General features: G+C 46.4%; 1 protein-coding gene and 1 long non-coding RNA gene across 8 annotated transcripts in view; one reads left to right on the top strand and one right to left on the bottom strand.

Moving 5' to 3' along the window:
• Positions 1–24,085, top strand: part of TNC (tenascin C) — a 107,335-nt gene that overhangs the window by 41,746 nt on the left and 41,504 nt on the right. For 5 of the 7 annotated variants that reach the window (XM_088838311.1, XM_055427742.2, XM_055427743.2 and 2 more), the window contains exons 6-15: positions 63–219; positions 3,588–3,857; positions 4,806–4,991; positions 5,236–5,325; positions 6,733–6,996; positions 15,831–16,103; positions 16,666–16,938; positions 17,530–17,802; positions 20,686–20,958; positions 23,212–23,484. In XM_088838311.1, coding sequence (XP_088694437.1) covers positions 63–219; positions 3,588–3,857; positions 4,806–4,991; positions 5,236–5,325; positions 6,733–6,996; positions 15,831–16,103; positions 16,666–16,938; positions 17,530–17,802; positions 20,686–20,958; positions 23,212–23,484 — 2,332 coding nt within the window. The remainder of the gene's footprint in view (positions 1–62; positions 220–3,587; positions 3,858–4,805; positions 4,992–5,235; positions 5,326–6,732; positions 6,997–15,830; positions 16,104–16,665; positions 16,939–17,529; positions 17,803–20,685; positions 20,959–23,211; positions 23,485–24,085) is intronic. The other 2 variants (XM_088838309.1, XM_088838310.1) reach the window with 1 other exon arrangement.
• The window catches only part of LOC148777512 (uncharacterized), a 61,969-nt gene continuing 49,655 nt past the window's right edge, over positions 11,772–24,085 (bottom strand). The window contains exon 7 of the long non-coding RNA XR_016037917.1: positions 11,772–12,287. This is a non-coding gene — a long non-coding RNA (uncharacterized LOC148777512). The remainder of the gene's footprint in view (positions 12,288–24,085) is intronic.

Here is a 24,085-nt window from a genome sequence, read left to right as displayed (position 1 = left end):
AATCACATAAACGAAGGGTCTGGCGTCGCCTTAGGTCTCACGAAGGTGCCTCTGTATTTCAGAATAAAGAAGATGAGGGAGAGATCACCAAGAGCCTGCGGAGGCCGGAGACCACGTACCGGCAGACTGGCCTGGCTCCCGGGCAGGAGTATGAGATATCCTTGCACATCGTGAAAAACAATACCCGGGGCCCTGGCCTGAAGAGAGTGACAACTACCCGTGAGTATTGCCTTTAATACCACTGTAAAGCTTGTTGTACTGCAAAGCACCTCTAGTCAATAGCATGCTCTCTTACAAAGCAGCAGTATCAATTCGCTTTTGCGACCTAAAAAACAAGCTCCAAACTTAGTAGCTTGAAACGATTTCACGTTTGTTATCTGGGGCTGGACGATCTTCCTGTTCACGACTGAACTCACTTAAAGCATCTGTGTGGGCTGGGGGACGGTTGACCTAGGATGGCCTCAGCCAGGATGGTGTCCTTCTGCCCCACACAGACCCCCAGCCTCCCACAGGCTAGCCTGGACCTGGCCTCTCAGCAGCTGAGCAAATTCACAACCAGCAGTGGGCCACTTCCATCAGAGCAAATCTCAGGGCCGGTCCAGATGGAAAGGGTGGGGAAATGGACGCATCTCTTTATGAGAGACGCTTCAGTGTGACATTTCAAAGGGGCACTGATTCGGGAAAATACCTGAGATTCTAGCGAATCCACATCATCCGATTTGATATTAGTAACCAGTCTTAATGAAAGAGGTAGGGCAACTGTTAATGCTGTTCTTTTAAAGAGTAGAAACTGAGGCTTAGAGAAGCGGAATCAACTTAACTAATACCATGGGGTCAGTCCTATCAGGGCAAGAATTTTAAGCCCAGGTTTAGTTTTATGACTTTAACCCCATTACCAATAACATTGACTAGGCTCTGGGTTATGCAGTGTTAATTCCTTGTCTTCAACAGGAACCTAAATAAAAATGTAACTCAGTACTTAAGATGTCAGAACTTCTTGGGGGTCGATGTGGCACTGTTAGATCATTTGCGGAATAAAAATCCTGAATTTGGAATTGTTCTACAGAGAAGCAAATTTTTATAAATAAATAAATAAAATTATTTTGTGCTGACATTTGGGAAAATCTCTTTATCTTCTTCAAGATAGCATGTATGCCAGCTGCTCAAGGAATTGACTCTTCTTGGCAGGGAGTGATTGGAAAATTTACATCTGTTGACTAATGACAAGAAAGAACATCTTGCATTTAAATATTTGCACATTTTGCTTAACTCAGATCCAACAATCCAATTCATAAGACTGTCTTTTTTTATAAGCAAGTGTTTTCCATCCTCTTGACAACATACCACTGTGGTAGGTAGAAGAAGGGCACCAACAAGAAAAAAAATCATTAGATCACCAGAAAGGCATAGAAAAGATCAAACACAGAGACAGTACACTGAAAATACAAACGGCGTTTCTTTCATCTGCCCTTTTCTTTTTAATCTGAATTTGGGGACTGGTTGCTTTATTTTCTTCTTGCAGGACAAACATCCCAACATCTGAAGTTTCATAATCACATAAATACTAACATTCAGAGGCAGATTCTTACCTGTTTATTTTGCTGATACCTGATCTTTTTCCAAATTTAAAGAAAGGATCTTAATGTTTTCATTTTCAACTCCTTCCCTCTCGGCTCTATATAGAGATTGTATAACAACCATTTCTGATGTGTAAGTGGTTTTGAGAGGCACTGACATTTAAGGAGAAGGAACATGGGTTTTGGACCCAAACAGCCCTGAGTTTGAATTCTAGCTTCACCACTCACCACCACTTTAGGCAGACTCACTTCTTTGAGCCTCAGATTTACCATCTGGAAACTGGGTTCCTAGTATCTCCCTATGGCGCAGTCATGAGAGTTAAGACTTAAAGTGACAAAGTGCTGTGCTTGGCACACAGTAACGCAAGACCATGTTAATCTCCTGGATTGAAGGGATCCCAGTCTAGGAGAAGATCAGTGTCCTTAATTGAATCTCTATTTCTTTAGTGAAAGGGCTGTTAAGAAAGACAGTAGGTATGGTTTGGGTGTTTCCTAGCACCTCAAAGAACATGGAACACGAGCTCCGCTGTTGAATTGCAGCATCACTTTCACTGTGCCTTAGTTTCACCGTCTGTGAGCTGAGGCTGACACATCAACACCTCGGGTTCAAAGAATAGACGTTGCAGCTTTCTCTCAGTCAACTCTGCATTATTCCTCCTTCTCATTCCCTTTATAAACCGAGTTCCTTTCACTCAATATTGTTTTCTCATGAATGCTGAAAACACAAACCTAACTATGTTTAAAAATGAAGAAAGAAACATTGACTGGATGCCGTAATGTCTTAATTTTAGGCTTGGTATGTTTTAATGCATTAAAATTTTTACATAATTAGAAAAAAGGTAAAACATAGATGGCAAAGCCTGATGCTACGCTGTGGATTCAGAAAGGTCAAAGACCCAGTCTCTCAATGAAAGAATGACTATACAGATGGTATGATGCAGTCTGAATAAACCATAGAGAAATCTGGTTTGGAATAGTTAGGAAAGTACAATATACAGAAGCTCTTCCTTTTTGTTTTGATAAGAACACATATCCTGAGCTCCACCCTCTTAATCCTGATGCTAGGGAAAACTGAGGGCAAGAGGAGAAGGGGATGACAGAGGATGAGATGGTCAGATGGCACCACTGACTCAGTGGGAACACGCTTTCAAGTGTGTAAGACAGTATTGTCAACTGGAGGCACGATGGTGTACAACACATCTCTAGAGCTCAGTCATCCTGCAAGCTGAAACTCTTTCCTAGAGGAGGGAGTGTGTGTTTATCTGTTTGCAACAGGGTCCAGGAAGGGTTTGTGTTAGAAAGTGACACATAAGAAGGATTTTGCAGGATGAAGAGGAGATTTCTAGGGAGAGAGCAATCTCAGAGAGAAGAAACAGGGGAACCGAAAGTGCAGGGGCAGCAACGCACTTTGGAGGAGAGGTCCGCCGTCTGAGTAGCAAGCACAAGGCCAGTGGGGCAGGAGGAGGGCCGAGATGAGGACTCAGAGACTGGCAGGCTTGAGATAGCCATGACCTTCTTACCTGAATCGTTCCCTTCAGAGCTAACTTTCCGTACGTTATCGGTTTTCTGCTCCATTATTCTGATGGAGACGTCACCAATTAGGGAGTTTTGTCTCACTGGAAAACCACAGAAACTGAGTCAGTGTTTTTCAAGTGAAACAGCCCCTGTGTGTTTCTTAAACTCATGATAATGGTGATAGTCATAATAATAATAATCATGACTGTTTGTCATATAACTACTATGTAGCAGGCTCTGTGCTAGATGCTTTGCATGCTTTATTTCCATTAACATTTGAAAACCAAACAAAAAAAGTCTACAAGGTAGCAATCATCCTCTGTACTTAGAGCTTATCAGATAGGAAACTGAGATTCCAAAAGACAAAATAAGTCAACTGGCCAGTATACACCTAAATGTACACTCATGCACTTGGAAGACTGCAAGCCCCCTCTCTGCTCAGCCCTTGGCACTGGCCCTGGTCTCTAAAACTCCTGTCTCCTCTGCCTGTCACAGGCTTGGACGCCCCCAGCCAGATCGAGGTGAAAGATGTCACAGACACCACCGCTCTGATCACTTGGTCCAAGCCCCTGGCCGAGATCGACAGCATTGAGCTCACGTACGGGATCAAAGACGTGCCAGGAGACCGCACCAGCATTGATCTCACACACGAGGAGAGCCAGTACTCCATTGGGAACCTGAAGCCGGACGCCGAGTACGAGGTGGCCCTCACCTCCCGCAGGGCCGACATGTCCAGCAACCCCGCCAGAGAGACCTTCACAACGGGTAACGCGCCCCACTGCCAGCTGATGACTGCCCCGGGGAAGGGAGGCTCGCCGGGCTCCTCCCACACTCCATGGCAGTGCGTGTCCCAGCCTCCTTTTACTAAGAAAAAAACGGAAAGAGGGTTTTTATTTTAGAATACTGTAGCGATTGATCCATTTTTCAAGGAAAAAAAAATTTTCCCCAATAACCTTCTAAGGATAAAGAAAACTTTTTGCCTGCATAGAAGATGCTGGTCTGAGATTCTCAGACATTTTGGTTAAAATAAAATTCAAATAAATGTTGTAATAGTAAAATGTAGTATACAGAAAGCATGAATGACAAAGATGACTTCTAACCTTTTATCAGTTCAGTTCAGTCGCTCAGTCGTGTCCGACTCTTTGCGACCCCATGAATCACAGCACGCCAGGCCTCCCTGTCCATCACCAACTCCCGGAGTTCACTCAAACTCACGTCCATCGAGTCGGTGATGCCATCCAGCCATCTCATTCTCTGTCGTCCCCTTCTCCTCCTGCCCCCAATCCCTCCCAGCATCAGAGTCTTTTCTGGTACTAGGGAGCTATTTTCAAGGTACCAGAATGTCAATCATTCATTCATTAAATATTTTTTGACAGCTCGGTAAGCTCTCTGTAAATCATTAAAAATCCAGTGATGAAGACGGCAAACCTGTTCTTCCAGTCACAGAGCCAATTTGCAATTTGTATAGTTTTTATTAAGTACAAAATCAGTGGCAAACATGAACGATTGAAGTATCACGGTGATTTAATAATGAAGAAAGTGTCCAATGTGTAGTACTTGTCCAGATGTGTGCTTTAGCTATTGAGCCAGAGGGTGAGTGGGTCATTTCTTTCCAATGGCAGACACCTTTCACGTCTCACCATGAACTACAAGGACTCCCAGTCTCCCGGGCCTGGAGTTCTCAGTACCAATGCCGTTTCCTCTCCCAAACAGGCCTGGATGCTCCCAGGAATCTCCGCCGCATCTCCCAGACAGACAACAGCATCACCCTGGAGTGGAGGAACGTCAAGGCGGCCGCCGACAGTTACAGAATTAAGTACGCACCCATCTCTGGAGGTGACCATGCAGAGGTAGAAGTCCCCAGAAGCCAACAAACTACAACCAGAACCACGCTCACAGGTGGGCTCCACATCCCCGACCCGACCGTCCCTGGGAGCATGTCCCTATCTTGCAACCCTCCAAAGAGAGAAAAATAGCCAGTGCCCCACTGTCCCTCTCACCCTGGCGTCAGTGAGTTAGGCTGTGGAACAGTCCAGCTGTTGAGAAATCGTAGCCTTCAGGGCCTAGCTCAGGGGCCTTTTTATGGTCCTCCGAAAGTTTGTCCAGTTTTGGACTGAATCTCAACCTGTTCGTTCTCTCGTAGGGCTGAGGCCAGGAACTGAATATGGGATTGGAGTGTCTGCGGTGAAGGGGGACAAGGAGAGTGACCCAGCCACCATCAATGCGGCCACAGGTGAGCCGGCCTGGCTTCCCACCACCACGGGACAGGTACCAACAGACACTACCGGGGCCAGGAGGCAGGAAACCCACTTAAAAAGAAGGAGTAGAGGCCCAGAGGAAAACAAGGCTTCTAGGATTCATCCAGCCCAGATGTTCACATTCATAAAGGGCATAAGCACCCGGGATCCAATGCTGACCACGTATACATATCCTTTAGTTACCTTTTTATTTGGAGGTAATTGTAGACTCACATGCATTGTAAGAAAGAACACAGAGAGATCTGTACCTTTTGTCTAACTTCAGAACACTGTCACAACCACGAAATTCACACTGATATAATCTATCAAGTTTATTCAGATTTCACTCGAATGTGTGCGTGTGTGTTTGTACGTGTATGTTTAGTTCTGGGCAAACTCCGGGAGATGGTATGGGACAGGGAGGCCTGGTATGCTGCAGTCCATGGGGTCTCAAAGGGTCGGATATGACTTAGGGAGTGGATGACAACATTTACCTCTGTGTAATCTGTCACCTGTAGATTTGGAATGCACCACTTCAGTCAAGAACAAATAGTTGCGTCACACTGAATCCTTCTTGCTACACTTTCCTATCACCATGGTCACCACCCTGCCTCCATTTCACCTTAACCCTTGGCACCTTCACCTTAAGCCATGGACTGTAGCCTACCAGGCTCCTTGGTCCTTGGGATTTTCCAGGCAAGAGTACTGGAATGGGTTGCCATTTCTTTCTCCAGGAGATCTTCCCAACCCAGGAATTGAACCTGGGTCTCCCACATTGTAGGCAGATGCTTTATCATCTGAGCCACCAGGGAAGCCCCACTAATTTTCTTGAGATGCATTCAAATTGTGCCTTTTATCAGTAATCAGCTCCTTCTACAGAGAAGGCAATGGCAAGCCACTCCAGTACTCTTGCCTAGAAAATCCCATGGATGGAGGAGCCTGGTGGGCTGCAGTCTGTGGGATTGCTAAGGGTTGGACACGACTGAGCGACTTCACTTTCGCTTTTCACTTTCACACATTGGAGAAGGAAATGGCAACCCACTCCAGTGTTCTTGCCTGGAGAATCCCAGGGACGGGGGAGCCTGGTGGGCTTCCGTCTATGGGGTCACACAGAGTCGGACACGACTGAAGTGACTTAGCAGCAGCAGCAGCTCCTTCTAAATGCTTTTGCATATCATCTCATGGTATGGATATATCACTATAATATTTTTAATCTTCCCAAAACACAATGAGGTACCATAGAATGGCATTTCACACAGGTGAAAACTGAAACTCAGGTGAGATGCCTGAAGCCACACAGCTCTACAGCAGACCTAGCACTGTGGCCCACACCCACCCTCCAGTCCCAGAAGCAGCTCTGCCCTGAAGCCTGAAGGGTCTCCAACTCTCTGTTTTCCTCCCAGAGCTGGACACACCCAAGGACCTTCGGGTCTCGGAGCCTACGGAGACCAGCCTGACCCTCCTCTGGCAGACGCCGGTGGCCAAGTTTGACCGTTACCGCCTTAACTACAGTCTTCCCTCGGGCCAGCCAGTGGAAGTGCAGCTCCCCAGAGACACCACCTCCTACGTCCTGAGAGGCCTGGAACCTGGGCAGGAATACACCGTCCTGCTCACAGCAGAGAAGGGCAGACACAAGAGCAAGCCAGCACGGGTACAGGCGTCCACAGGTGAGGTGGATGTGCTCTGAGCTCTCTCAGACCCTCTGATGACGCTGAGGCTGGCAGACCCATCAGCCAGGTTGTCTTCAAAAGAGAAGATCAGATGAGAAGACGGGGGACTTTCTCTATTCACGAATCCTCTAAATGCCATTTGAGTCACTTACACACCTTTTCCTCTTGTCCACTGACATGTCCATAGCGAAGTTCCCTAGCTGGACAGTCAATAATGGCTTTTAAATATTTCTTCCTAGGAGAACTTAAAGCATGAGAGTTTGTGATTGTCTTTGGTTCTTTTTATTTTAATTTTATGTTTTCATAGAAGTGAATGTTTTGTTTTTTTTTTTCTTGTTTTCCCCCTCTTTAGCACAATCCATTAACCTTTCATTTTATTTCTTTTCAAGATGACCAAGAGGTTCAGAGTAATTCTTTGGCTACTACCCATTAAATATTTTTATTCCAGGTCTTTTGCTCTCCTCTCAGGTTACCCGAAATGCTGTTCACAGTCCTGTGAGCCTGTCACAGAGCCCTTCTCATTTTTCTCTTACTCATTAAGTGATGAACTTTGTTTATCCATGACAGCTTAATCCTGACCTCCAGTATCCCTTCTAGGCCAAGTATCCTGTTCTTTGTACTTGCCCCCATGTTTCTTCAATGGCTAAATTGGAAAAAAAAATCAGTTCTTCTTTTATGAATATGCATATTTAATTTTGGCTCCCAAATAGTCAAGAGGTATAGGTGGAAAATGTTAATTCTTCAGAATATGATAAAGGCTTAGTTTCAATTTAATTAGTATTTATTGAGAACCCATTGAATACATGGTATCATGCTGATATTTGAAGAAAAATTGACCTTGTACTTAGCATTGTTATTTTGACTCGTATGCTCCTGGTCTTAGTCTGTGGGTAAGACCAGATGGTCAGAGTGTTAGATGAAACTCACCCAAGGAAAGGAAGTAATTGGGGTAATCAGGATGAGCCAGAGAAAGTGTCTTGACAGAGACACTATTCCAGCTGAATCTCCATAAGCAGAAAAGGGGTTGCAGTGATGCGCATATTTGGAAACGCCTTGAAAAGTCTTCCGTTCTGTCCGTTCAGTCGCTCAGTCGTGTCTGACTCTTTGTGACCCCGTGGACTGTAGCCTACCAGGCTTCTCCGTCCATGGGATTCTCCAGGCAAGAATACTGGAGTGGGTTACCATTTCCTTCTCCAGGGGATCTTCCCGACCCAGGGATCGAACCCAGGTCTCCCGCATTGGAGGCAGACGCTTTAACCTCTGAGCCACCTTAGTCATTTATAAATACTTTCACTTACACATAATGGAAATCTCAAATTACAGAACTCTAGCAAGACACAGGGTGGTTTCCTCTCTCGTAAAGTAAGTCAGAGGTTAGGTGTCTCAGTGCTGGCTCGGCAATTCCAGATTATCAGGGGTTTGGGCTCCTTCTGTCCTTCTGTTCCACTAGTCCTAGCCCTTGGCCTGCATTCTGAAACCAACCTCCATATCACAATATGGCTGCTTCAGCGCAGCCTTCGCATCTGTGTTCTAGGCAGCATGAAGGAGAAACAAGAACAAAAGGTAGTGCCTCCCAGATGAGTCTTTCTGGGATCCTCACCAGTGACTTCTTACATGTTACTGGCCACTTCTAGCTGTAAGTCTAGGAAGGGTAGTCTTCTAGCTGTCTGCATTGCTGCCCTCATAAAATTGTAGTCCTTTGTAAGAAAGAGGGTGTGGGTATTTGGTAGACAAAGAATAGCCTCTCCAGAAAGGACCTCAACCTGCCAGGCTCCTCTGTCCATGAATTTTCCAGGCAAGAATATTGGAGTGGGTTGTCACTTCTTTCTCCAGCAGATCTTCCTGACCCAGGGACTGAACCTGTGTCTTCAGTATCTCCTGCACTGGCAGGAGATTTTTTTTTTTTTTTATCAGCTGAGCTATAGATCCATTTGCTAAAGTGAACTTAGGCGGTCACTTCTATTGACTGTATGCATGGACTGCTTCCACCCAGTTATGAGCAACCAGGATCCTTGGATGGGGCAGGGGTAGCTTAATCATAGATGAGGTGGGGAGAATAAACTGGAAAGAAATAAGTCTATGGGAGAGATTTGAATGGTTCAGCTTGTTAAGCATGGGCTTGCTGCACGATGTGAAGGGACAACAAGTGAATCAGAGAAACAAGAGGATGGTTTCTTCTTCTTTCCCTCCTTGTCTTCTTGCTCCTCCCTTCCTTCCTCTCTGTCTCCCTCTCGCCTTCCTTTTCCCTCAGTTTCACAAATGCTAGATGACAGAGGGTTTCCTGGCTCCTCTCAGTCATCTTACCCTCTGGCCATGACCACTTTATTTCTTATCTCCGGCAGGGAATCCCCAGGCTTCAGCCGCTCAGGGAGATGAAAGCTTTCAAGTGAATCACAGGCTGGAATTACTTTGCCTCTGACTAAGAGCCCAGTTTGGCATCCCAGAGGCTCAGTGGTTTCATTTTCCCAGCCGTGCCTTTTTAACACCATTTCAAAGAACTCACATTGTATATTTAAAGACATTCCTCACTCATTACAGGAAAAATGTGCGAGTTCCTTGTATGGGTTCCTCCCCCGCTGTCTCTGGAATATTTCTCTCTATGGCTTTCCCCATCAGTTCAGTTCAGTTCAGTCGCTCAGTCGTGTCTGACTCTTTGCGACCCCATGAATCACAGCACGCCAGCCCTCCCTGTCCATCACCATCTCCTGGAGTTCACTCAAACTCATGTCCATCGAGTCGGTAATGCCGTCCAGCCATCTCATTCTCTGTCGTCCCCTTCTCCTCCTGCCCCGAATCCCTCCCAGCATCAGAGTCTTTTCCAGTGAGTCAACTCGTCGCATGAGGTGGCCAAAGTATTGGAGTTTCAGCTTCAGCATCAGTCCTTCCAATGAACACCCAGGACTGATCTCCTTTAGAATGGACTGGTTAGATCTCCTTGCAGTACAAGGGACTCTCAAGAGCTTTCCCCATAGAACTGTTTTATTTCATTAAGAGTGAGGTGGACATTGCTGTCTCCTGAAGTCTATCTTTCCCAATAAGCATCTCATACAATATCTTCCCAGTAAATATCTCCCACATTTACTCAGTTGGCAATGCACTACAGCCACGTTCCACGCTGAGTTCTGGGGACACTAGGGCAATGAAGACAGGTCTGTGTTTCCAGGGAGCTCACTAGTACAGAGACGCTTTCCTTGCTGTAACTGGGGGTGTGGGGGTGCAGTGGGAGCAAAGGATACCTCCTAAGTATCAAGAAAGGCTTAGTGTGGGACAAAGCCTTTGGCTAGACACAGAGGAGGCAGGCAGGACTGTGTTGTGGAATACGTAAAGAAGTAGAAGCCCAGGCACCTGGCCTTGCTAAATACATGGGGAGAAAAAAGAACCAGGAAAAGTGGAAGCCCTTGGGGGAATGTACCATGTGGCTATGAGCCTTGAAATATCAAAGGGCTGTAGGTTCAAACACAGAAGAAAGGGGTTCCCAGCTCTGCATCCTAGATTCTTAATAGCAGAAGTCTGAAAAACGCTGCTTACTGTCTGTGAGCTTTATAGAGAAAATGAGAAATCGGCTGCCCCAAAGCATTTTCCCCAGAGAATTCCAGCACTCTACTCATAGCACTGAGCCAAAGCACAAGCCTTTTCCTGGAGGCAGCATCAAGTTAAAAGTGTGCATTACCTGACAGCCCATCATGCCTGAAATATAATGCAGGGACCCTGCCCCAGGCTACACAGCCCTAAACAATCTGGTCCCTCCCATCGCCCTGACTTGGCTCGCTCCCACCGCTTGTCTGCTTGCTCATCTCACTGTGGTCACCCCGGCCCTCTTGCTGTTCCTGACATACGCCAAGCTGGCTCCTACCTGAGGGCCTTGGCACATGCTTCTGCCGCTGCCTATATACCCCTCCTCTCCCAGGCCTTCACCCAGCACCTCCTTCATTTCAGTCAGCTCACGTGTCATCTCAAAAGACCTCTCTGTCTGCCAGTCTGACCTCATTTACCCCTTCAGACTGCTCCAGAGTTTCTTAGGACCCTTGCCTGGCCCGATAGCAAGTGCGTGCGTGTTCAGTCGCTTCAGTCATCTGCGACTCTTTGAGACCCCATGGGCTGTAGCCCACCAGGCTCCTCTGTCCCTGGGATTCTCCAGGCAAGCACCCTGGAGCGGGTTGCACACCCTGCTGCGTGGCCGGCCTCCTGCTTCCAACCAGAGTGTAAGGACTCCATCTCTTTCACTCAGAGCTGCAGCCTCCGTGCCTTGAATACATGGCATAGGCTTCAGGAGCCTCTGGGGACCGCAGCTCCTTCCAGAGCCAGCATTTCCACTGAAGCGCCTGGTCTTTTGCTTTCACCCCTGTAGCAACAGCCCAAATTCTCTTCCTTAAGAATTAGAGGAAGTTATTCTCCTGGAGTCTTTAACTAAGCTTGTGCTCAGTCGTGTCCGACTCTTTGCAACCCCATGAACTGTAGCCCACCAGGCTCCTCTGTTTATGGGATTTTCCAGGCAAGAATACTGGAGTGGGCTACCATTTCCCTCTCCATAATTAATCTTACTCTGGATAAAACTGGGAGGAAAGAAAGAAGGAAAGATAGGAGGGAGAGAGAAAGAAAGAGGGAATAAGAGAAGGAAAGAAATTAAAAAAGGCACTAGTGGTAAAGAACCTGCCTGCCAATGCAGGAGACCTAAGAGATGCAGATCCAATCCCTGGGTTGGGAAGATCCCCTGGAGGAGGACATGGCAACCCACTCCAGTATTCTTGCCTTGAGAATCCCATGGACTGAGGAACCTGGCAGACTACAGTTCATCAGGTCACAAAGAGTCAGACACGACTGGAGCAACTTAGCATGCACACATCCCTGTTAGCACTAAACAAAATTAGTGTGTGCCAAGTGTCTATCCCACACCCAGCATCTGTATTCTAATAAACTCAACAAACCCTGCTTGAAGTGGAAGCCATGATTTGCTGTGAGCAGTAAGGGGCATAAAGCAGGGAGAATATGCAGATACGCAAGGCCGATAAAGCATCTTTCCACACCATGTAAGACTCAACAGCGATGCCCCCATAATTCTCAAGGGTCTGGGGAAGCAGAGAGGTGGAATTCTGTTTTTAGCAACAGCTGTAAATAATAGAGAACACTCTGCTCTAATTGGCCTCTTTGATTTTTCTCATGGAGCAAACTGAAATTTAGTCAAATATTTATCCATCCAACAAATATTTATTTCTTACCTGCCATGGGTCAGGCAGCAGTGGCATAGCGAACAGAAAGACACAACCCCTCCCCTCAGGAAATGATGCATACTGCAAAGAGAATGAGAGAATGGAAACCAGAATTATAAGACTGTAGCCAATTTGTTTAGAGGCAAGTGTGGGAAGCTACAGGAGCACAGAGGCGAATACCCACCCCAAACTTGAGCAAAGTGAAGGCAGGGTATCAGAGAAGGCTTCTTCGGAGAGGTGGTACTTTACCGAGTCCTCAAAAAGAAACAAGAATTGGGCAAGTGGAGAAGGGAGTGATGACATTTCCAGCTAGATGAACGGCATGTGGGAAGTTCAAAAACATGAGAAACTTTATGTTAGTGCAACGCCAGCCATACAGTCTGCTGTATGATGGAGCTGGAGAGAACCGGGTTCAAGGTCACGGACGTCATCAGTATCTTCTACAAAGGGCAGTGAAGTTTATGCTAAGGGGCTTGGGTTTCATTCTTGACAGTGTTGAGTCCCCCAAAACTGTTAGAGCAGGCAAAGCTTTGAATTTCCATTAACTTTACAAGAGGAGATTAAAACAATTTACTCTCCCCTTGGGTGGTCCCCAGGCTTGACTTTGGCCATTCTGCTGCTGTGGGAGAATCACTCTGTTTCCCGTCAGCGAGCATTAAAAGTGGATGCCTCATCAGTCAGCACTTGGTAATGACCATCTCCATGATGGTGGAAATCTAGAGATTTAAAGTTGGCACAGCCAGAAATTCCTCCAGGCCAGCTGGCCAACTCACCATAAGCCCAGAAATGGGATTTTGAAATTCTAATTTCCCAGGCCCACTGACATTGTTCAGAGGGTAGATGCCAGTGCACAGCTGTAAGAAAAAAAGACAACAGCCTTTTCATCAAGAAAGGCCAAGAAATTCAGTGTGGAATATACAACGGAAACGCTGGCCTTCTGGGGCAGTGAGCCCACAAGTGTGTCATTTGCTGCTGAAGTGCAGAGTCCGCATTTACATGCAGCCTCTTGGTCTCCATCTCAAGTGTGTTTGCTGTATCTTTATTCATAGCATTCCCTCTCTTTTCATAATTCTTACCCACCTCCCTTTAACTACTGATTTTATTCATTGGAATTCCACTTTTACTTATCTGTCCAGCATTTGTTTAGCGAAGTGTTTTGGGTAGGGCACCAATAGCCAAAAATTTTGGTGGACTTGGAGAAGGTAATGGCTAACTACTCCAATATTCTGGCCTGGAGAATTCCATGGACTGTATAGTCCATGGGGTTACAAAGAGTCAAACACGACTGAGTGACTTTCATTTCATTTTCATTATAATAGTAAATGACTATTATCATTTGCTGAGCAACATGACATTATATGAAAATTACTCTATCAGCTGTACCAAGCGATGAAGCAGAATGAGGGACATTGTATAATAGTGTCTGAGGCATGTATAAAAGCTGATGCAAAGAGAAAAGATGGCTCTCATGAGAAAGAGACGTTTTCTAAGGTGGATCTCCCCTTTCCAATGATCGTTACTGCAACAGCTTAATAGACCATCTGTAACCCTCCCTTCCCCGATTAGGTAATTCTCCCCACATCTCTTGCAATCTGGTATCTGAAATTTCTTCCATGGGGGGAAAAATATATTTTATGTCATAATTTAGAGATAGAGCTTAAAGAGCAGTTACCTGAGAGGAAACACGGACTTAATTCACATGAAGGGGATCAACTGTCAATGTCAGCTAAGTCCCTGACAAGTAGTTTTGACAGCAGCAGGAGGAAAAAAAAAGAAGAAAGTGGGATAAAAAAGGAGAGAGAGTTTACGAGCCACAGAATTGATTCCCTTAACTTTGCAGTCTTACTTAAATTGGTTTTTGTCCCCTGTCTCTTTATGGATGAGGGCTCTTGGCATATTTGAAAAGGTCACACTCCTGAGTCTAGTTGTGCTAGAACTTTGAACTTTCCAAGTTCAAGGAAATAATTGCTACTCCTGGAGCACTGTGCCTGGCTGCACAGAGGCCATTGGGTTGAGAGATGGCTGACCATTTTCCCCTTCTTTCCCCAGAAGTGTGGATAGATACATCCCTTTGAGCTTGGAGCCCTCTCTTCCTTGCCTGGACCACGCTTGTGTGGTTAAGAACTGCTGTGTGGTCTCGGACAAGGGCTCCAGGACACAGATTTAGGCTAAATGACGTGTCCGTAAGAATGACAGTCACGGTCAAGTATGGCATATACGTTCTGAAGGGACAGTCGGTATTTTAGACTTTCCAGGCCATATGGTCTCAGCTCCCCTGTTGCACCACTGCAGCACCCGGCAGCCACCAGCAGTGCGTGGATGCACAGGCATGGCTGAGTCCCAGGGACATTTTACTTATGACATCAAAATTTGGATCTCATACATTTCATCTTTATGAAGCGTTCTTTAGATTTTTCTAACCATTTAAAAAATTTTAAAGTGTCGTTAGCTCACTGGTTACGAAAATATGCAGCAGTCTGGATCTGACCCTCAGATCCTAGTTAGCAGTCCCCTGTTGTAGATCAAATAGGATTTGAAGTAGTGTCAGGTTTTGCCAAACTAGAACAATCAGGAAGAACATTCCCAGAAAGTAGAAAAGTCTGAATCAAATAGATTCTGGAGAAGAAATGTTTTCCCTTCTGAACCGATATCTTCAATCCAACTGCAGGCTAAGATTTTCGAATGAGAAGTCAGCTTCAATGGACACATGAGGCTGATTTGAAATAAGCATCAATATAAAGTATACATGGAGAGAAACAATGCATTCACTTATATGAGCTCAAGTCAGTTCTTACTCTTTTGTTTAGAGGATGTTTCCAGAGAAAATCCTTTCTTCCCAGTGATACAGAGGTCGCTTAGGCTCAGTCCTGGGAAAATTATCACCTTGAAGTGAGACATGTGAGTGTTCTGTGCTGTGCTCATTCCAGAGATGAATAAAGACAGCAAATGCAGCTTTAATGGAGCTTAATAACTGTTTCTCCCAGGGCATTTCTTTCTGTCCAATGAGGGAGAACCTTGCAGAGACTCAGCTCTTTGTTCAGGACAGCCTTACTTGTCCCGTGTTAATTTATCTCTGATCTGTCCGCAGTGGTTTATGTAAACTGATTTCAGCCCCACAAACTGACAAAAGTCCCAGCATAAAGAGAATGTGAAACATGCCTTCCCAGGGAGACGGAGGAAGCACAGAAAGGAAGGGGATCTAAGAGGAGCCAGTTTTCTCAAAATACAGCAGGCCGGCCAGCTCAGACCAAGGATCCCAAGAGGAGCAGCTGAAGGCTCTTCTTTATGACCACATCCTTAGGATGAGAGACGCGTTTCAAAATGGAGACTGCAGCCTAGAGCAGGGCTAACACAGACGTGTAACATTTTCTAAATCCACAGGACGCTGGTCAATGGAAAACCATTTTCAAAAGACAAACCCCAATACGCAACAAGGCAAAATAAGTATTATATTGACTTTCCTGCTAGTGCTTTGATGGCAACAGCATGGGTCAGGGTGTGGTGAGTGAAGCATGAGACTGGCCCCACGGCCTCTCAGCACCCGAAGCAGGTTTGCGTTTCCGAGTTCCCAAACGGAAAGCATCTTAGGCATGGTTTAACGACCCCATCTCTGTCATTATTCAGACCACGCCCCTGAACTGGAAAACCTCACCGTCACCGAGGCTGGCTGGGATGGCCTCAGACTCAACTGGACCGCAGCTGACCAGGTCTATGAGCACTTTGTCATTCAGGTGCAGGAGGCCAATGGGGTGGAGGAGGCTCAGAACCTCACAGTGCCTGGCAACCTGCGGGTTGTGGACGTCCCGGGCCTGAAGGCCTCCACCCCTTACAGAGTCACCATCCACGGGGTGATCCGGGGCTATCGGACCCCAGTGCTCTCTGCTGAGGCCTCCACAGGTACCTCTTACCTTTCTGTCTCTAGCTTCTGTTTTTCCCAACAGGGAACTGCCCAAGGATAATCAGACGCAGTTCGTTTCTGAACAGACTTGAATACCCCAAGTTATAGCACTGTGGTGCCTCATAATGGGAAGAAATCAGGCTGCACAGCTCCTGGGGCAGCTTTTACAGTGCCCATCATGTGAACCACAGCCTTTGGGGCTCTTCAACGCCCAGCCTGGGGACTATGCGCTGAGCCCCTATGGCAGGGCCCTTTGGCTTCACAGGCTTCCTCCTGGGGAGGGAGGCTAAGGCATTATATCTAAAAGGAAAAATAATCATAATAATTTTCTTGTCTTCTGGAGGAGAGGGCAATTCCTTAATAAAATAAGATCACAGATGTTTTCCTACACCGCACCCCATCGGCTCCATTTCTCCCATTTAGGGAGCTGCATGATGCACGGCTCTCTAAAGAAAGTCACACTCCTTTAAAAAAGTAATGTCAGGCCTGCTGTTTCATTACAGAGTCCCTGGATTGGCGTGTGTGATTTGATCATTAAACAAGTTCTTTGTCCTTCTCCAGGAGACACTCCCCCCTTGGGAGAGGTCACGGTGTCCGAGGTGGGCTGGGAGGCCCTCAAACTCAACTGGACGGCTCCAGAAGGAGTCTACGAGCAGTTTCTCATTCAGGTGCAGGAGCCTGGCACGGAGGAGGCAGCCCAGAACCTCACTGTCCCAGGAGGGCTGAGGTCTGTGGACCTGCCTGGGCTCAAGGCAGCCACTCACTATAGCATCACCATCCGTGGGGTCACTCGGGACTTCAGCACAGCCCCTCACTCTGTTGAAGTCTTAACAGGTACTCTAGACTGCTTCACTAACTTGCTTCCTCCCACTTAGGAGGGATCCACTCTCTTCCCTCATCTGAACTGGGCTCTGCTCCTGCACCAGCAGGGAATGCCATGTTGCACCCAGAGGTCCTGTCCCTTGTTTGGCCAGGTCCTAGTCCTAGCATGGGAGCCAGTTCCATGGAAAGCTCCATGTTCTCTTCTCTTGCATAAATTAAGAGGAGACTTTTCTTTCAAAGCAAGTTTCAGCCATATTGTCTAAGAAGCTGGAAAGCACACTTGGAGAGTGGAAAAAAAAAAAAAAATTGATCTGAGCTCATTTTAAGAACGCACCAAAGGACTCCCTGAAGCCCCATCTGTATGTCAAGAATGGAAGTTGTGAACAATTCTGAGAACTGTCCGTAAAAGACAAAGGCTGACTAGAAAGGCCCTGGCTTCAGTGCCAACAGCTGGAGTGTGCTCAGCACCCGCTGTAAATCACAAATCTGTGATCAACACCAACCAGACAGCTATCCCGGCCTCAGCCACAACGTCATCTCACCTGAATCCCAGAATGCCATGGCCTTTTTTTAGTAACTCAGCAACTCTGTCTCCTTGTGCAGAGGAGGTTCCAGGTCTGGGGAACCTCACAGTGACCGAGGTTACCTGGGATGCCCTCAGACTCCACTGGACCAGCCCCGATGGGATCTATGAGCAGTTTGTCGTTAAGATCCAGGAGACTGGCCAGCCCCAAGAAGTTCACAGTCTCATGGTTCCCGGCAGCCAGCACTCCGTGGAGATTCCAGGCCTCAAGGCTGGTACCTCTTATACAATCACCCTGCACGGCGAGGTCAGGGACCACAGCACTCAACCTCTTGCTGTGGAGGTCATCACAGGTATACAACCCTCTCCCCCATGCCAGGGACCCCAGCCTGTCATTGGAATAGAGAAAATTCCCCAGGAATTCAGGGACTGCTCTCAAAGCTGTTGGCAATCAGCATGAACACAAGCTCTGACTCCAGAGGGTCTGGGTTGAAATTCTACCTTACTGGCTGAATATTCTTGGGTATCTCATTTTGTACCTCTGAGCCTTCTTTTCTCACCTTTGAATCAGAGATAATACTCTGACCTCAGAACACTGTCATGAACAGTAAACGAGGTAATGGATGAAAGTACTTAGCAAGGCACCCATTCTGTAGTAAATTTTGAATGGCAAATAGCTAAATTTATCCAACAGCAACATATCATAGTGTAATTAACATACACAGCAGGGCTGTGACACAGAATACGGTCAGAAGTTTCTAAAGAAATCTTAGCATTCGTGGACTCAGAGTCACTGATGGCCATCCATCTGGTAGTCAGACCACTGCAGAATAACCTCTGAAATGATCTATCATCATCTGCTGAAGTTAGCCAAGTCTGTCTCTGTCTCCTTAGCAGATCCTAGAAGTAGGGCTATTTCCAAGAAAGGACAGTCATGTTGGACTTCAGTGTTTTAGATTCAGTTTAGAGAGGAAAAACAATTCATCTCAATTTGTCCCCTGAAAATATGCAACTCCATCTGTTACAGAAAACTGTGCTGGTCATGAGGTTGCTAGAAACAGCTTTAAAAGGATCATGGAGAAATGGGTCTGATTTGGGGGATTAGGGTTGTTATGGGCTTCCCTTGTGGCTCAGCTGGAAAAGAAGCTGCCTGCAATGAGGGATACCTGGGTTTGATCCCTGGGTTGGGAAGTTTTCCTGGAGAAGGGAAAGGCTACCCACTCCAGTATTCTGGCCTGGAGTGTTTTTATGCTGGGCTGTAAGCCCATGCCCTTCTCTACACGTCCTGTGTTTTAATCCCACCCAAATAACCTAATCAAACGAATTGTCTTTCTTGCTGAGATATACTAAATAAACCTGGTCCTTGCTAGAAACTATATAAGAAAAGTTATGTGGCAGTACACCTTAACTGGCCAGATTATGAATGGCCTGTGTTTCCTGAAATATTATCAAACCAAACAGGAGCAAAAGGGGCCTTGGGGACACATGAGATCTCAGAGCAGGGTATAGTGATCTACATCTGTAAACTTTGTGTTTTTAGCAGTAGAATTCCTTTTGCATGGGCAGTCTTACAAAGAGACCCACTATATGACAAGTAAATGAACAGCTGTTCTTGGTGAGCTGCGAAGGAGGAGAGGGCCATCGGCACCCATGTCTCCAACCCAGTTCTTCCATGAAAGGACCAGTTCTATAGTCTAAATGCAGCCCCTCCAAAAGGTCCAGTTTGCCCAGATTCCCCATGAGCACCAAATCCTGGAATACCTGAGAACCAGTACCTCATACTTTTTCTGACTAAAATCTTGCAGATATTTGCTTTTCTGACTTTGAATCCATGGTCACTTCAGCCTCAAAAAAAAAAAAAGGCTGGGAGATTACATTTAACCCTGAGCAGCAGTGAGTTTTTCCTTATCGGGAACCCAAACTTTCTAAATCAGTAATGACTGCATTAAATTTCCTTCCTAGATTGTTCAGTTCAGTCGCTCAGTCGTGTCCGACTCTTTGCGACCCCATGAACCGCAGCACGCCAGGCCTCCCTGTCCTACACTGTAGAAAAATGAATGGTGGGCACCGCTCTGCACCATATGCAGAGCAAAACATAAATCACTTTTAATTAAGAGTAGACACTCATTTCACACACAGGGCCTTGCTTTGTGAAGCAAACATTCTTCATTCAGACACAAAGTGCTGTCAGGAGAAGCTGGGAGGGAACGTGCCAAGCCAAGAACCCAGTAGGGAAACTTTGATCCCTGACAGATGAGAAAAGTCTGGAGATAAAACATCAGACTTGTCCAAACCAGTTCAGCACATGCTTTGTGCACCCAGTCAGCTAGCCTGTGGCCAGCAAAGAGAGGATCTCTCCAGAGTTCAGAAATGAGATGAAGCAGGGAATTCTCTCCCCTGTGACCAAGAATTTCCAAGGAGAAACATCAAAACATCTCTGTATCTGTGGGTTCTACATTCTTGAATTCAACTAACCAATATCAAAAATATTAGGGGAAAGAATTCTGGGGAGCTTCAAAAAGCAAAACTTGAATTTGCCATGTGCTGGTAACTACATACATAGCATTTACATTGCATTAGATATTATAAGTAATCTGGAGACGATTTTTAAAGTATACAGGAGGATGCACGGGCTGCTGCTGCTGCTAAGTCACTTCAGTCGTGTCCGACTCTGTGCGACCCATAGATGGCAGCCCACCAGGCTCCCCCGTCCCTGGGATTCTCCAGGCAAGAATACCAGAGTGGGTTGCCATCTCCTCCTCCAGGGGATCTTTCTGACCCAGGGATGGAGCCCAGGTCTCCTGCATTGCAAGCAGATTCTTTACCATCTGAGCCACGAGGGAAGTCCCTGTACTTTTAACCAATTCTTACTTCCCTTACCCTGACCCACAGTGCCACCTTTTCCATGGCCTTTTAGGTGCTAGTCGTGCATGATCCTCAGAGACCTCCCATTGGTTTTTCACTGGTTGAAAATATTCGGAGAAATATTGGCATCACCAAGTCAAGGATAAGCAACACAGATGATCCCCTTTCTGACCATCTTCATCTCCCTAAGAAAGCTGTGGCCAGTTACTGCAGTTCAAATGGAAAATTTCCTGAGATCAGGAATGACCACACACACACAAACACAAGGAAACCTCTTGCCCCTTTCTGTCTTCCCTAGAGCTGGGCTGTGGGACGTTCCTTCCTTGTGTTTGGTTGACGGGACTGACAAATTCCTCTCTGTCCTTCTCCAGCGGAGCTCCCCCAGCTGGGAGACTTAGTCGTGACCGAGGCTGGCTGGGATGGCCTCAGACTCAACTGGACCGCAGCTGAGCAGGCCTTTGAGCACTTTGTCATTCAGGTGCAGGAAGCCAACAGGGTAGAGGCGGCTCAGAACCTCACGGTGCCCGGTAGCCTGCGGGCTGTGGACGTCCCAGGCCTGAAGGCCGCCACCCCTTACAGAGTCACCATCCACGGGGTGATCCGGGGCTATCAGACCCCAGTGCTCTCTGCTGAGGCCTCCACAGGTACCTTGTTCTCCCTGTCCAGGGTGATTTCTCTCCGAGATCGTGCGAAGAGTCAGCTTGCATCCATACCTAAATCCTTCCCATGTGCCCATTAGCTGCTGACCTTGCATGCTCAGAGACCTGCCCGTGGGCTGTGCCTTGGTCCAGATGCCTTTGACATCTCAGGAATGTACGTGCAGATGTGGCCTTTTCTGACCTCTAACTTCTCCCAGACCTTACCTGTCTAGTCCTGTAACTGCATCTCTTTTGAATGACAGCTTTCCGTTTCATGAGCCAGCTTGATGGTCTCCATTCTCTTCCCTCGTGGTTGGATGTAACCAAAAGCCAACCTTCCCACGTGTGAGTTCTGATGGAGCACATGTTATTTACTTTAGAGTCTTTTTGTTGGAAGTTGGAAATGGTGCTTTACTATCCCAAATCCCTCAAGGATATGGGCACTGTGGTTCTTGCATTTAAAAAGAAATGTTTTAATTTAAATGATGTTTCTCTAAAATGAACTGAGTATAATAAGAGAACTGAATTACCCTGCTCCTAGCAGTTCTCTCAGATACTGAGTCATTGTTAGAACATCAAATTAGCAAATAGCTAGACCAGAAAAAAAAAAAGATCACATAATTATGACTGGAGACTGTACCAAAGAAAAAGCCATTCATTAGCAGAAGTACACACAGCAGCTTTTGAAGCAAGTAATGTCCCAGGCTATGAATGTCAAAGATCCGATGCCCTTTCTGTTCTTTTAATCAAGAGTTGCTCCCTGGACTATTGGCCTTTGGATGGCGCACTCTCAGCCCAGACCCAGGAGGGTGCATTTTAGTGTGCTCATCAATCTGCTCCAATGACGGAGCATTCAGTGTTTCCCTGGACCTTGCTCAAGAGCACAGCCCTTTCTGGCCCTGGTTTGTGGCTCCATTGGTCTGAAGTTGAGCAGAGGCTGTTTGGTTTGGTTTTGAATATGCCTTTCCCATTTTCCGATAATTATTGCAACTTAAATTTTGTGTGAACTTTTATGTCCTAGTTGATTCTACTAAAAACATGGCTCTCCTTTTTAGCCCCCACCATTTCAGTAACTCTTGCTGATATAAACATACAGCACAGACAACTGATGCATGAATGGTGACCCTGAAATACCTAAGAATTGCAGCTGAGGCTGCCCTGGATGGACCCAGGGCCCTTTTATCTAACATCCATAAACCATTCCCTCTCAGAAGGCAGAGAAATCACCCACCACTTTTCATCTTTCCTGTAGATCTTGTGGTTTGGGTGTTTTTAGTATTTTTATGTTTTATTTTGTTTTGTTTTTTCTTTATAACGATACCAACATGCTTGCTTCTGATGAGTCGGTCTGTGGGGAGGAAGAGCCATAATTCCATGTGGTCTGCATTTCATCAGATCTCTTGGGAAGGGAAAGCTTTCTCCTGCCCTGCTAGAGAGACAATACTAGCTTTGCAAACCCTGCTCCTGCCTGCCCACTGCATGTTTTATTCCTGTTGCTCAGAAAAGCATTGAGACAAAATGTTACTTCTTGGCCAAACAGGGCTGCCTGATGGCCTTATCCTGGCTCAGCTCTCTCAGTTGGCAAGGCGATACTAGCCTTCTTGGCCCCCGGAGAAGCAGTTAAGAAAGGACAAGCTATTTTAACAGAATCTGAGAACAGCTGGCCCTTGTCAGAAGTACGAAGAATCACACTGACAAATTGCCAATTCCCTTTAAGTCACAAAATCAGAAGCCTCAAGGTACCACCGTGGGAGGGAAATGGCATCAGAATTATTTAGTCATCATCTGAATAGATGGGAACTCCCTCAAAGTAGAGGATATCTGCCTGCCTGCGGGAAGCAAGTACACATGGTCTCCTGAGTGCAATTTAAGAGACTGAAAGCTGCCAGCACGCGTATCTTTTGACTGACGGCCAGCATCCCTGAGGTGCGGCTCCCAGAAGCACTGGGTCTTTGGCAGAGCAGTTCCTGCTGCCAACACTCAGCCTGTCTCCTCATCAGACCAGATCTCAGGCAGGCCCTGATCAGGTGTGGCAGCTCCAGAGCAGACAAATCTACTTACTGTACCTTCCTTTTTATATTTTTCCTTTTAACAAATCCCCCTTTTTTTGCCTATTGGCACTGAGTGGTAACATTGCTTCGTTTTGCCCTGACCCTGTGCTGTCAGATCTTTCTACTCAGCTATTAACAACTACAGTCTTAAAACCCAAGCCCCGTGATTAATTCAGATTTATTTGTTTCTTCTGTCCTCCTTTTTCAGCCGGAGAACCTGAACTTGGAAACTTAAGTGTTTCCGACATCACTTCTGAGAGTTTCAATCTCTCCTGGACTGCTACCGATGGTGCCTTCGAGACCTTTACCGTTGAAATTATTGATTCCAATAGGTTCCTGGAGACCATGGAATATAATGTCTCTGGTGCTGAACGAACAGCCCACATCTCAGGGCTCCGCCCTAGTAATGACTTTATTGTCTACCTCTCTGGACTCGCTCCCAGCATGCAGACCAAAACCATCAGTGCCACGGCCACCACAGGTACACGCACATTCGCCCATTCCTAACGCCCTCTCTCCAGAGTCTTTTTTGCAGGATGAAGTCACTCCTTCCCTCCCACGGAAGCCCAGGTCACAGGGCAGCAACTGTTCCCTGACACTAGGCTGGAGCACTGTTGACCGTACCTCTCTTCCAGCAGCAGCCCATATGGTGACTTTCCTAATTTATCACTGACCAAGTCATTTACAGCATAATATATAATGTGGTCCAGATTGCCAAGCTGGATCTGGAAAAAAGAATTCTCTTCCTCAGTAACTAAAAAACTCTGATGAGAGCTGTTCTTGACTTGGAAAGATGTCTATATTGGTCAAAGAGGTCTTAAAAATTATATTGTGTGTTATATGATGGTTTTTGTCTCCCCGGTGACTTTGAGTTCCCAAAACCCCAATATTCCAATGACTGAATGACATTGAATTGGGAAAGTGATGACAGTCAGCAAAGGTTATTCATCAGATGAGTTAAGGAGGAAGTCACGCTAATCAGACCACCCCAATTGCAAGGCCACCTCTAGGAGAAAAGACTAGAGCCAGCTCCCAGAACAGTGAATGGTAGATGGCAGAAACAGAGTAGACATGTTTATAAA

Source organism: Moschus berezovskii, chromosome 7, assembly GCF_049115385.1.
Source record: "Moschus berezovskii isolate FMDL1 chromosome 7, NW_MosBer_1.0, whole genome shotgun sequence".
In the NCBI taxonomy this organism is placed as follows: Eukaryota; Metazoa; Chordata; class Mammalia; order Artiodactyla; family Moschidae; genus Moschus; species Moschus berezovskii.
This window is presented reverse-complemented; position numbering and strand designations above follow the sequence as displayed.